The following is a 14,120-nucleotide window of genomic DNA, read 5'->3' on the forward strand; positions in this document are numbered from 1 at the left end:
GGAGAAAGGTCGCCATGTCATTGCCCATTGGAAACTCGCTTTCGCCACCTTGGGCGTGCCTTTTTCTGTGAAAACCGATAATGGCCCGGCCTACGTCTCACAGAAGACGCGGCAGTTTTTACAACTGTGGGGTGTAAATCATACCTTGGGTATTCCGCATTCTCCTACTGGCCAAGCCATTGTTGAACACGCTCATGGCACTCTGAAGCGTGTTTTAGAGAAACAAAAGGGGGAATGCATGGAGAAACCCACAGAGTCGACTAGAAAAAGCATTATATACAATTAACCATCTTTACGGTGCCACCAAATTCAAATAATTCCGTTATTCTGAATCACTTTCTTTCATTGCAGTCTTCAGGTGAGACGCATCTGCCTCGAGCGAAAGTCTGGGTACGGGACCTACTCACTAAGAAGTGGAAGGCCCGTGTGAACTTATTGCTTGGGGTCGTGGGTGTGCTTGCGTTTCCACAGATACTGGGGTACGATGGCTGCTTGCAAGATGTGTTGCCCTGACCTGCGGCACCAGAAGCAGAACAGGCAACGTTCAAATGATGGCCAGAATGCGGATCATCAATCGAATGATCCTTCTGATGAAGATAATGACAGAGATGTGGACCATCAGCCTGTTCCATCCACAAGTAGAGACTGAACTTTAAGTTTCTTATGGAGTCAGAAAGTTAGAGCCCTTAAGGCTATTTAGAATTAATGATGGAATGTATAACTGGGTTTGCTAGATGTATCTCCCATGGCTTTGCTGGAGAATCTCTCTGCCCACTTTAAATTGGTCTTAAACAAAAAGGGGGAATTGTGGAGAAATTTTCCAGCTGCTGCAGCATCCTGTGAAAGTTCTTTCCCATGCAGGCTGGCTGAGAAACACCTGTGGCTTGTTACACTGGGAAGGTTGCCTTGAACAGGTGCTGTAGTGTCGTGTTTTTTTTGGACTGAGGGTCGAGACAAGAACCGAAAGGGAGCACCCACCAACCATGGTCTCGGGCAAAACATGACTCCAGCTTTCTTCTTAAAACAAAACAATTTATTAACAGCTATTAAACAAGAGACACAAGGAACGAAACCGGTTACTTGAGAGGAGAAAAGAGGAAAACAAGGCCAGATCTTAAACAACACCTCCCCATCCCCCTATTCCTTTCGTTCCTGGCTCAACCTCCCCCCCGGCGGCGCAGGGGGACAGGGAATGGGGGGTGCAGGTCAGTTCATCCATGTTGTTACTGCCAGCTCCTTTCTTAAAGGAGGAGGAGTCTTTACACCATTTTTCCCTTGCTTTGGTGGATCCCCTACTCATGAAGAAAAAAAGTCCCCAAACTTTTCCAACGTGAGTCCTGCCCGCAGGATTGCAGTCCTTCCCCATGGATTGCACCAGTTGGGCTTTACCAGTCTCGGCCTCTTAGGGAGCTGCTGCCACTCGCGTCGGCATGGGTCGTCCCACGGACTCCAGATGCCTCCACGACCTCGTCGTGCATTCCATGCCCATTATTAACAGTACCTGGTCGCGCATCCCCTGCTCCACGACCTCTCTCAGGCTCAGGCATCTCCTTTCCGACGTGGGTTTCTCCATGGGCCACGAGTGGGTTTCTGCTCCGCCGAGTGCACCCTGGCTGCAGGGGGGCCGCCTGCCATCGTCCACACCAATTGCAAGGGAAACCTCAGCTCCAGCACCCCTCCTCCTGCTCATCTTGGCTGACCCGGTCGCTGTGGTTGTTTCTCTTAGATCTTAATCCTCTCTAGGGAAGCTCGACCCGGCGGGCACCCCGGCAGCGAGGTGCTTCCCGAGTCCCCCATGCGGGCTCCCCCGGCGCCATCTTGAGCACATGGCGCCGGCCCGGGCCCGAGCGGCCGCCCGGAGCGAGGGCAGCGCCCTCCTGCCCTCTCCTCGCTCCTGGGCAAAAAGCCCTTTCCCGCCCCTTTGTCCCAACTTAAATAGGGCCATTCGCAGAGGCGCCAATTTGGCTCAACCCCCTCGAGGGGGGATGGGACTCAGATCTGGTGGCACAGGGAGCAAATCCCCTCTCCTGCCACCAGAACACCCCCCCCACACATCAAACTATCACAATTTTTTTGCTTAAAGATTACGTTATAACAACCAACTCCAAAGGAGAGTGAAACAGAACATCTCCTCATGGACTGTACATATGTAGGGAAGTCAGACCCTTTATGACCAACACTCTATGGGCAGCCTTCCTCCCTACCTCCAAACCCACCATTTCTCTCATCAGCCACCTGGGACTTCCAGCAGCCTTGTGCAGATCTGAGCTTCCTCCACTCAAGTACATAGCTCCATGTTTCCGCTCATTGGCACCAGTTCCACCTTGCTTTACTTGGGGAACGAGCTGCTCACAGGCACAGAAAGGTGTTTAATTGCCAAGAAACACAATCAAATTAGGGCATAGTTCAGTAAAACAGAAAACACACCCCTCAGCTCCATCTTAAGTCCATACTACCCCTGCTGAAGTCCACTTTCCACAGTGGACTTCATGTGCTGGGTTTACGGGAGAGGCTGTGGAAATGGCCCCTGTAAGTAGCTGTGAAAAGCTTCCCCCGCTCCAAAACCAGTTGGACTGGCCTCTGGCCAGGTCAGACCTCCCCATCCCCTGAGGCTTGCGCTAAGCCAAGCAGCACCTCTACAAATGCCCTATTTAAGATTGGTACAGAGGAGCCCGAATCAAGGCTGAAGAGAGAGGGGAGGTGGGGGCTGCCCCCTGTCCTCTCGAGCAGGTGGCTGCCCATGTTGGGCCACCACTACCTGACTGGAGATGGCTGCAGCGGCGCGGCTGGGAGAGCTCCGAAACACCCTGCTCCTGGGCAAGCCGCTGGACAGAGTTCATCCTGCTGGGACTGCTGAGGTCTGTAAAGGGGACTGAGACCTGAGAGAAACGGCCACACAGACACCAACGACAGGGAAGATGGAGTGGGAGGAGGTGCTGGAGCCAAGATTCCCCTGCAGCCTGTAGTGAGATGGCAGTGGCCCCACTGCAGCGTGTGAGAGAAATGGTGGAGCCGAGAAACACCCACAGCCCTTGGAGAACCCCATGTCGGAGCAGAGATGCCTGTGCCTGAAGGAAGTCATAGAGAATGGTCTCCGTGAGCTGCTGGAGGCTGATGACGAGGTGGAGAGGCATCTGAAGCCCGTGGAGAACCCCACACTGGAGCGGGTGGCAGCTCCCTAAGAAGCTGTGAGTCTGTGGGAAAGAAGCCCGCACTGGCGCAATCTGATGGGTCAGGATTGCATCCTGCAGGGAGGACTCATGTTGAAGAAGTCCGTGAACTGTCTTGTGAGGAGGGATCCACTGGAGCTTGGGGAAAAGAGTGTCAGGAGTTTTCCTCCTTTAAGAAAGGGACAGTAGAAACAACATGTGACGAACTGATCTGCAACCGCCTCATTCCCCGTCTTCTGGTGCCATTGGGGGAGGAGGTAGAGCTGGGAAGAAGGCAGGGGTAGGGGAAGGTATTTTTAAAATCTGGCTTTGTTTCTGATCATTTTCTCTGAATGAATCGTAATGAGTTAAATTGTTTTATCCCCAAGCTGAGGCCATTTTGCCCAGGACCATGGTTGGTGGGTGATCCCTCCCTGTTCTTATCCCACCCTCAGGCCTTCGGTGACATTTTTCTCCTCTCCACCTCACTGAGGGGGAGGGATGAGTGAGCAGCTGAGTGATGGCTGAGCTGTCGACTAGACTGAACCACAACACAAAGAAACAACAATAGGATCTGACCAACTTCATCACTTTCATTGCTCCCAGCTATTTTTAGATAGGAAATGTAGATGCCAAGTGCACTAACACAAACATATCCTTGGAACACAATTTCTCCATTCAAAGTGTTGGGAGAAAATGTATTTTTCAAGATGTCTGCATAAATCTAAACTTACAGAGGGGAGGAAATGTCATCATCTTGCTAGTCCATGTCCATGTCCTAGAAAAAAAGTCATAATTATTTATAGACAACCCTCGAAGTTCTGAAGCCCCACATTTGGACTGGGAAATGTGACCCAGGGCTGAGGGGAGCCTTTCTGGAGCAGGAGCTCCTGGACAGGCAGGGGAGACCAAAGCATCTCAGTTGAGACCACTCATTTCTCTACCTTGTGTAGAAACAGAAATCTGGACGATCGCACCCAAGCTGTGCAGTGTTGGAGGAGGATGAGAAATGAGTGGTCTAGATGGTGCAGAATCTACCTGAAGATGCTCCTGTAACCCAGATATGTTGAGAATAATGCAGTTTGGCTATTCAAAAGAAAGAATTTTATTCACTGAATCACTTTGCTTCCCTCTGTGAATCGAGGGAGCTCATGGCTTCAGCGTGTCACTCACTGTGAGCAAATATGGACAAACAGAGCCTGGGCAGGGAGTGCTCTGGGGTTTTGGCATCTGTGCTTGGCACAAAAATGTATTTTCTATTGGTCTAAGGCCACCCACTGTGCAAAGTTGTGTTCAGAGGAGGTAATTGTGGGCTTAACATACAGCAGAGAGTGCATTTTATTTTTGTTGGACCATGCCTTCATTTGTTGCCTGTTTGTTTGTTCGTGTTTTCTGTTAGAAAATTAAGAAACAACTTTCTGTGTCTCTGAGCAGCTCGTTCTCCAAGCAAAGGAGGTGGGAGCTGGTGTCAATGGGCTGAAACCTGCAGCTACAGACTTGAGTGGAAAAAGGCTCAGATGTGCACAAGGCTGCTGCGAGTCCAGGTGGCCAATGAGAGAAACGTGGGGCTGGAGGCAGGGACAAAGACTGCGCTCAGAGTGTCTGACCAGGGGTCTTCACTTCCCTACGTGTTCAGAGTCTATTAGGAGATGCTGAGGGTCAATATCAATTGGAGTTTGCTGGTGTCACAAAAGAAAGGGGGGGAGGGGGCAAAAAAAGAAACTGTTTCTTACTGATATTTAGTATTGAAAACTTCTCACTTTGACACACTCTTGAAATCCCTCAAATTAACCGTGTCAGAACTGGGGAATTAGGTCTATTCCCAGAGACTTGGCTTGTTCGGGCATTTTGCATGTTAATGAGCCCTCTGGTGCCACGTTGCTGAAATGCCTTTACTGAAAGAAGATTGAATTGGCCTCCAGAGAAGTAAAAGTCAGCAGCAAACCTCCACGTTTCTGAGAGTGTTAGTGGGCCCCACTGAGAGCCATCATTGACAAGGCCGTGAAGGGAATAACCAGACTGTCCCTGGGGGCTGGTGAAGCAGGAAGTCAGAGGCACTGGTTACAGGCTGAAAACTGAATGTTCAGGCAACTGTGAAAGCCCTCGATGTGTTTCATCAAGCAGGATGCTCAAGCCCTGACCCCCATCCCTGGAACAGGGATCCCTTCACTCATGGGATGCTCAGGGCTCTTCCAGGGAGCAGTGAGACGTGGGGGATGCAACGCCTGGTGCAGGACAACAGGAGCACTCCTCCTGGACTCTATGGAGTGAGTGGGTGGGTGAAGAGGAAAGAAAGCGCTGGAGCTGTAGGGACCCAGTGTCCTGAGATCTCAGTGGAAGAGACAGCAGCCATAGTCGAAAGGACAAGGATTTCAGTTCTGTTGGAGGGTCCCAGCCTCAACAAAGGGGCCATTCCCACCACAGACTGTCCTACACGGCCCTATACCTGTGCCTGTTTCTCTGCAGATTTTTAACCACCACCCCTGCTTCCCCACCTCACTGTGACCTCATGATGTCACAAGCTTTACTGATGACTCTCTGTCCCCACTGACCATTAGTTTGAACACAAAGCTGACATGTTCTGAAGCTTTGCCAATGATTGTGAGTTCTGATAACCTGTGCAGCTTCTTCCAAAGCCCTCCTAATGCTCCTCAAATGCCAAAGATGTCCCAGCCCCCAGACTCACTTGAATCTGAGCACTGAACAGCACATGCTCCTTCTTCCACTGCCTCAAAATCAAAACTCAACCTATTTCACTTCAGCATGACACCCTCCCACCCCACTGCTATTTCACATCTTTGTGTCAGTGTCACACACTGCCACACACCCCGCTCTCACCCTGCGTGCCCATGCGTCTCACGAACCCTGCCTCTTCCCCTGCAATGATGGGACCTCAGCCAGGAGGTTTGTGCTTCCTCCAAGCTCGTGAATGTTTGCTGAGGTCCATCCAAGTGTGTGGAGTGATTATTAATATCACTGATCAGTTTGTTTTCACAGTCAGTACCTATCACCGGCTATCATCAACACTTGTATTCTGTCACGAGCAAATGTAATAAAATTTGTCATCTATAAATGTACATTTCCAGAAAATTCAACAATTAGTACAGAGGATATAAGGGATTGTCTTGATGTTGCTGCCCATGAGAGTCCCTGAATAGGTAAGACAACCACCCTCTGATCTAGTAGGCTGTCCTGAGGGATTTGTCCCAGTGACGCTGTCAGCGTAAGCCTGACAGACTGGTTAAATTGCAAAGGGTTTGATGAACCACCCCTTCTCCTTAAAGGGGATGTGGCAGGAGGGTCGGTACAAGGGTCTCATCTTTCTTGGGAAATAAGTAGGTTGGTTAAATTGAAAAGGGCTTGAGGTAGTTCCCTCTCTGTCCTCTATTGACCCAACATCATGTCTTAACCCGACAGTTAGCTTTTGTCATTGAGGGCTGAGGTGCTCCGTAAGGGGATGTGGCAGGAGAGTGTCTGATCCTTTGAGAGTATCTGGGCAAGGACCTTTTCAATACAGCGAGGGAGAATAAGAAAGTGAGAAAGCTGTAAATAGGAAAATACAGAGACAGACCTGACCCAGAAATGATAAGGGAGGTGCAGGTAAGACCCAAACCTGGTCAGTCACACAAATGGATGAGGATATTTGAGAGGGTGAGAATGTTTATCCAGCGAGGTTATCTGATCGGCGGCATTGTCAGTTAAGAAACCAAGGAAAAATAGAGGGAAGCTGGAAACTGAAACACGGACACACAGACTGATAAATCAAAGATGGAGACATTGACAAGAAACCCATCTCAACCACAGAGTGCTTTGGAGGTGTCCTATCACTGTCCTGCACTCAGCATCACACACACCCCCATCCCACTGCCCCAAAAAGTCCTGAGCATCCTTTGAGGGAAAGGATCCCCCTTTCCCAGGGATCAGGCCTTGGCTGTCTGGCTTGGTGAAATACATGAAGGCTGACTTGGCACCAGAGCCAGCTCCACATTTGATTTTCCATCCTCAACTGGTGCCTCTAACTTCCTGCTTCTCCAGTCCACAGGGATGGTAACCTTGTCTGGTCATCCCTCCATGGTCTCTTCAGTGTTGGCCCTCAGTGGGGCTCAAGAACATGCTCCAAAACTGGGTTTACTGCTGACTGTCTGTTCTCTAGAAGCTTATTCAATCCACTTTCTGTATCTGCAGTTCAGGAACTTGGCACCAGAGGGCTCATTAACATGCAAAACGCCCCAACAAGCCAAGTCTCTGGGCTTCATTGGTTTAAGTCTTTAATTCTGCGTAGTTAATTAGAACGATTTCAGTGTTGTAGTGAAGTGAAAAGATTTTGATAGTTTGTAACAATACGAGAAGATTGCTTCTATTTCCACTTCAATTTCTCTGCTTACAGATTACGGTATATCAGCAATCTTCAATGGAGAATGAACAGAACATCTCCTAACACTTTGAACCCTTTATGTCTGACACTCTATGGGCAGTTTTCCTCCCTACCTCCAAGCCCACCATTTCTCTCGTCAGCCACCTGGGACTTCCAGCAGCCTTGTGCAGATCTGAGCTTCCTCCACTCAAATCCATACCTGCATGTTTCAACCCATTGACACCAACTCCGCCTTGCTTTACTTGGGGAACGAGCTGCTCACAGGCACAGAAAGATGTTTAATTGCCAACAAACAAATCCAAGTAGACATAGTTCAGTGAAGTAGAAAATACACCCCTCAGCTCCATCTTAAGTCCATATTACTTCCACTGAAGTCCACTCTCCACAGTGGCTAGCCTTAGACCAGTAGACAACACATTGTTGTGTCAAGCACAGAAGCAAAGACTCCCCCAGACACTCCCTGCTTGGAATCTGCCAATATTTGCTCTTTGCCCACAGCGAGTCACATGCTGAAGTCACGAGCTCCCTCGATTCACAGATGGATGCAAAGAGACAAAGTGAAGGCAATGCTCTCTTTTGCACGGCAACTCTGCACTCATCCCAACATGTCTGGGTACAGGAACATCTTCAAGTAGACTCTGCAACACCTACAGCCACTCATTTTTCATTCACTGAAGGGTAAATAGCATGTGACTCAGTTGTAGGTGAAGGCAGGGATGAGAGTGATCACCTCGAACGCTGGACACCTTGGGTGCAATTGCCCGGGCTTCCCTTTCTACTCCAGAGAGAGAAATCAGTTGAATCAACTGAGATGCTTTGACACACCATGTCTGGTGACCAGTTCATGCTCCAGAACTTCTCCTGTTGGTCCTGCATCACGTTTCTGTCCCATATGGGATCTTCATAAACCTCAGGGCATCCTGGGGGCAGTGGCCACCTCTGTGTGGGCCACTGCATCAACTCCTGAATGAAGATGTTAGGCAGAAGTTACCAAACAGGCAGAAAAGACTTTGGTTTAATAGTGTGTAAGAACTTTCATTTCAGAACCTTGACACTGGCCTGTAAATTCTCCTGATTTTTTCAGAGGACACGGCCATGGACCAGCAAGCTGATGACACTTTCTCTCCTTCTGTGTAAAGACAGATTTATAGAACTCGCCCTTTTGACTGGTAACATTGGAGTTTGCTCAAGTAGCCCCTGATTTCATTCTTCTCCACCATTGTCTGTTTTCCTCTAGAGTCCTGCCTTGAGGCACAAAGTCCTGGGAGACCTTGTCGGTGATAACTGAGTCAAAGAACACACAGAATATCTCAGACCCATATATACCTACTATTCCTACATTTAGGGATGATCCATACTGTCCCTGCTGCTTCTTTAACTGTCCCTGAAGTAGTAACAGCTCGTTAAGGTGCCCTTGAATTTACTTTCAGCTTTCAATTGAGTTCTGATATAGACCATGTCTGTGCTTGGAGGATGTTCTCCTTGAAGACCAGCTGTACTGAGCTCTGCTGCCCTTCCATTCTGCTGACCATGAGATCTCTCTGAAACTCTCTAAATAGACTGAAGTTTGTCTGACGTTTGTCGAATCTGTCTGCGGTGCTGTCTGGGGTGTCTGACACACACTTGCTCTGAATGGGGATGGCTTTCCTGTACAGGACCATCGATTTAGATCAGAGATAAGGAAGAAATTCTCCACTCTGAGGCTGGTGAAGCACTGGAACAGGTTGCCCAGAGAAGCTGTGGTGCCCCATCCCTGGAAGTGTTCAAGGCCAGGTTGGATGGGGTTTTGAGCAACCTGGTGTAGGGAGGTGTCCCTGCCCATGGCAGGGGGGTTGGAACTAGATGATCTTTCACGTACTTTCCAACCCAAACCATTCCATGATTCTGTGATTGTGTCCCTGCCAAATGCATGTTGGGTGTGTGAGAGCCTTTGATCTCATACAACTCCACAGGTCTGTATTTGGAATTAAACAGATTAACTACCGTGAATTTTCTGAGGCAACGTGGGGATGTTCGTGAAATCACCATCACAATAGTCAGAGGAGATGTGGTACATGTGGCTGATGGAAAAGACAGAGAGAAACTTGGCTCTCCCTGTAGTACATGACTCCAATTTATCCCCTGAATCTGGGCGTAGACTACCCAGAACACAATGAACAGAGACAGGTTCCACCAACCAAAAATAGACATCTGCTGTCAGTTGTGCTGGATGAGGAGATTCCCCAGCAGCCTTCAAGAAGATGCCCCCAGATGCTGCCCTGGCTCTCAGCATTGCTCCTTTACAGTGTGCAGCTGACTCCATGGAGCTCGGGCCACCTCTGGCACTTCAAAGGTCACCGAGTCTTTGCCTCTGGTCAGCTCAGTCGCAGTTCCATCTCCAGTAACTCCCAAGGGAGCTGAGACAGGAGCTCACCTGCAGGTGTCTATTGGGTGTCCACCTGAGCTGAGGCCAGAGGAACCACAAACCTCCTGTGGGTTTGTGCTGCGTGGGGGGGCAGTTATGTTCACTTCTATCCCCAGGACTATAAACAATGGATCTGAATCCCATCCCTCAGCAGAGGTAACTGAGATCATTCCCTGTCCCGGTCTGGGTGTCCTGTCTAAAGGCGGGACAATGAGAAGGTGTTTCTTGGACTGAACTGTTTTCATATGGGAGAGAGAAACGACACAGCTGGAAATGAGTGTCTGTGCCACGCTGAGAGAGGGAACATCAGGGATTCCTTCAGGCTGTTCCACAGCAGCTTCCCCTGGAGCCCAGGGACACCTGGAGGGAGCCCAGAGGGGGCAGAGCCAGTGACACCCTGGGCTGGTCCTGTGCTGCTGAGCTGGGCCGGGCTCCTGGGATGGAGGGAGCTCCTGGCAAGCGGGCAGCGCTGCAGAGAGACAGCTGTGCCCAGGAGCAGGGCTGGGGGCACTGCCTGCGGGCACCCAGGGGAGAGGGGGGAGGCACGGAGGAGTTAAAGGCAGACGGGGGTAGGAGGGTGCTGGGAGCTCAGAAGAGGAGAAATGTTCACAGCCCGTGACACAGTGAGTCTCTGGGTGCGGGGCAGGGCAGCTGCAGTTCGGGGAGGGATCGTGTGAAGCTGGAACAACCCACAGCCGGTGGGATCTCTCTCTTCTATGGAGGAGGAGGACATGCTCCAGAGGAGGGCTGCCCTGCTGCACTGTCAGAGGGACAGGGCATGATGGCTGCCTTCTCCCAGTGATGGGTGCAGAGTTGTGAAGGTGGGTGTGCAGCCAGGGGTGCCCAAGGCTGTCCTTCCCAGCAGGTCCCTGCACCCCAGGGGCTGTGTGCGGGGCAGGGACTCTGCCGCCTGCCAGGGTCAGCACTCAGCTGCCCGGGGAGCTCCCCACGGCGCTGTGGGTGGAAAGTGTGACCCCAACACGGCAGGGTCCTTCTGCTGTTGAGGGGGTGCTGCATGGGGCAGGTTTCCTCACAGCTCCAGGTTACCCCAGGCATTTTCAAGGGGACTTTTCAAGATGGAGTTCCCTGCAAGGGAAGGTGTCTGTGTGGTTCTCAGCTTGGTTGGCTGGGTGGGCAGTGGGACATTTCAAGGGGACTTTTCTATCCAAAGATCAAAGGAGGGATTACTGTATGGATAAGGCGCTCCCCTGAGCCGGTGTTTTCTGCATCCCCTTCCCAGTCTCCTCAGGGTGGGTGCGACCTGCTCTTTAGCCCTGACACACGCAGAGGCTGCCGGGCACAGCTGGGCACACAGGGGCTGGGACGGGCTCTGGGAGCACTGGCAGGGAAGAGACGCGGGGCCGGAGCAACAGCTCCTGGCAGGGACAGCTGCAGGCAGGAGAGATGGGCAGGAAAGGAGGGAACTGCTGATGGGAACCCTGTTGCAGGGGAGATGGGGGCAGCTCTGGCCACCCTGCAGTGCGAATGCCTTCCCTGGGCAACCCCTTCCTCTGTCCCACCCAGCACAGCCCTCAGCCCTCACGGCCATGGGGTCTGGGCTGGGAGTCACCTGTGTGTCCAGCAGACCAGCAGAAGAGGCAAAGGGCATCCCTCCTGCCACGTGCCCATTTCCCACTGACCAGCGATCGGGCTGAGGGCCACTGTCCTGCGTTATCGCTGCCTGGGAGGTGGCGTGACCAGCTGGGTCAGGGTAACGCTGTGCCCAGTGCCCGGCTGCCTCTGCCCTGGCCTCTCTCAGCCACACCCTCACTATTTTATCTGGTTTCTCCATTTGCCTGATTTAAAGTTCTCTTTTTATTGCTGTCAGACTCCCTGGGGATGGAGTTTCAGCCGCAGAGTCACACACTGATCTTGTTGGTCCATTCATGCAGGTGTGTCCATGGGAACACGTGTCCCAGCTTTCCTCTGACCGGTGGGGCTGTGGGCAATGCAGCCTGTGGGGATGGGAATGAGTCAGTTCTCTTACTGAGATGCCAACATTAGCACAATTGGCTGTTTCCTTGAGTTGTCCTTCCAAGCTGTGAGCTGCCCTCCAGAGTGCCAACCTGTCCCATAGCACCTTTGTGATATCTTCAAGCCTCATGGAGAAATGCAGAGACTCTTTGACCGAGGGAATGTTGTTGGGTTGGGTGAAATGATCCATGTGTGTCCTTGTCTAGGAGTGGGGTGATAAGATGTTGAGAAGGGGTGAGACATTTAGTGGCCTGTGGTGGATGCCTCTGCTCTCAGCAGTGTCTGGTTGCATAACATAACTGAAGAGTGTGATCACACTCCATCTCACAAATGTGCAAGCCCAGGGCAGCTGAGAACAAGACAGGGGCAGACCAGCTCCCCTCCTGCTGCACTGTGCCATGAGTAATCCTCTTGCCTGGCAGGACTCACTCTGTTCTCCTGAGTGCAGCAGAAATGTTGTGGGTTTCCGACATCCAGGAAGACTCCCCAGCAGAGATGGGGGCAGTTGTAAAATCCCCAAGCCTCCCAAACTGACTTCTGCCCTCTCATTTCCTTAGCATGGAGAGTTCAGGTGCTGACAGGCCCTTCTGCGTTATGAGCAGTTTCATTTCACAAAGTCAAACACCAGGACTGGCCCTTGCCCCGTGTTCCCGTGGACTCACTGCTGCAGAGCAGGGCTGACTCCTTGGCAGTGAGCGAGCAGATGCCCTGTTCCTCACGGCACATTCAGCCAGCACCGATCTGAGCTGCACCACAGAGCTGAAGAGGTTCTCCTGGAAAAGGAAAAGGATCTGTGTTCGTCAGGGGGAGAGTCTGTGGGAAATTACTTTGATTTTGCTTAGAGAAGTCTCCCCTACTTGTTTTTTTTCCTCGTTGAACAGGTCCCCATGCCCAAAGGCAGCAAATGTCCAACAGCAGCTCCATCACTGAGTTCCTCCTCCTGGCATTTGCAGGCACACGGGAGCTGCAGCTCTTGACCTTCTGGCTCTTCCTGGGCATCTACCTGGCTGCCCTCCTGGGGAACGGCCTCATCATCACCACCATAGCCTGTGACCACCACCTCCACACCCCCATGTACTTCTTCCTCCTCAACCTCTCCATCCTCGACCTGGGCTGCATCTCTACCACTGTTCCCAAAGCCATGGCCAATTCCCTCTGGGACACCAGAACCATCTCCTACTCAGGATGTGCTGCACAGATGTTTTCTTTCTCTTCCTGATCTCAGCAGAGTTTTATCTTCTCACCATCATGGCCTACGACCGCTATGTTGCCATCTGCAAACCCCTGCACTACGGGACCCTCCTGGGCAGCAGAGCTTGTGTCCACATGGCAGCAGCTTCCTGGGCCACTGGGTTTCTCTACGCTCTCTTGCACACGGCCAATACATTTTCCCTACCTCTCTGCCACGGCAATATTCTTGACCAGTTCTTCTGTGAAATCCCCCAGATCCTCAAGCTCTCCTGTTCAGGTGCCTACCTCAGGAGATTGCATTTGTTGTTGTTAGTGCCTGTTTAGCATTTGGGTGTTTTGTGTTCATTGTGGTGTCCTATGTGCAGATCTTCAGGGCCGTGCTGAGGATCCCCTCTGAGCAGGGACGGCACAAAGCCTTTTCCACTTGCCTCCCTCACCTGGCCGTGGTCTCCCTGTTTGTCAGCACTGCTCTGTTTGCCTACCTGAAGTCCCCATCCATCTCCTCGCCATTGCTGGACTTGGTGGTGTCTTTCTGTACTCAGCGGTGCCTCCAGCAGTGAACCCCCTCATCTACAGCATGAGGAACCAGGAGCTCAAGGGTGCCCTATGGAAACGGGCCCAACGGACACTGTTGCACCAACAATAACCTGCCTCCACTTCTCTAAACATTTCCCAGAGTTTATCTTAGGTCACAAGTCTTCTTTTTTCCCTTGTGATTATCCAACTGACAGATAATTTTCTGGGTTATATGCTTGTCTTGAGGCTTGATCCTATTGTGTCTGACTCCTGCACAACACTGTGTCAGATGGGGCCTGTCCGACAGCAGCTGTTAAAATAAAACAGGTCTCCCAGTTGCAGTGCCTGAAGATGGGGCTTTTCCTCCAAAGTTGCTTACAAGAAACTGTCCATGGAACTGGTCTTCTAAAGAGTCCATTCTCCTTTGTTCTCTCTGGTTTGGGGTTGTGATGGTTTGGGGGGGGGGAGGGGGGGTATGTTCTGGTGGCAGGAGAGGGGCTTTGCTCCCTGT

At 51.4% G+C, this 14,120-nt stretch overlaps 1 protein-coding gene across 1 annotated transcript; it reads left to right on the forward strand.

Moving 5' to 3' along the window:
* The first annotated feature begins 12,806 nt into the window (after positions 1-12,806).
* Positions 12,807-13,739, forward strand: LOC104381026 (olfactory receptor 14A16). The gene is given in 4 exon segments (XM_086630604.1): positions 12,807-13,104; positions 13,107-13,379; positions 13,382-13,618; positions 13,621-13,739. Coding segments are annotated over 4 exon segments (927 nt in total).
* Positions 13,740-14,120: the final 381 nt, after the last annotated feature.

This window comes from Tauraco erythrolophus, unplaced genomic scaffold, assembly GCF_009769465.1.
Source record: "Tauraco erythrolophus isolate bTauEry1 unplaced genomic scaffold, bTauEry1.pri scaffold_40_arrow_ctg1, whole genome shotgun sequence".
Taxonomy (NCBI): domain Eukaryota; kingdom Metazoa; phylum Chordata; class Aves; order Musophagiformes; family Musophagidae; genus Tauraco; species Tauraco erythrolophus.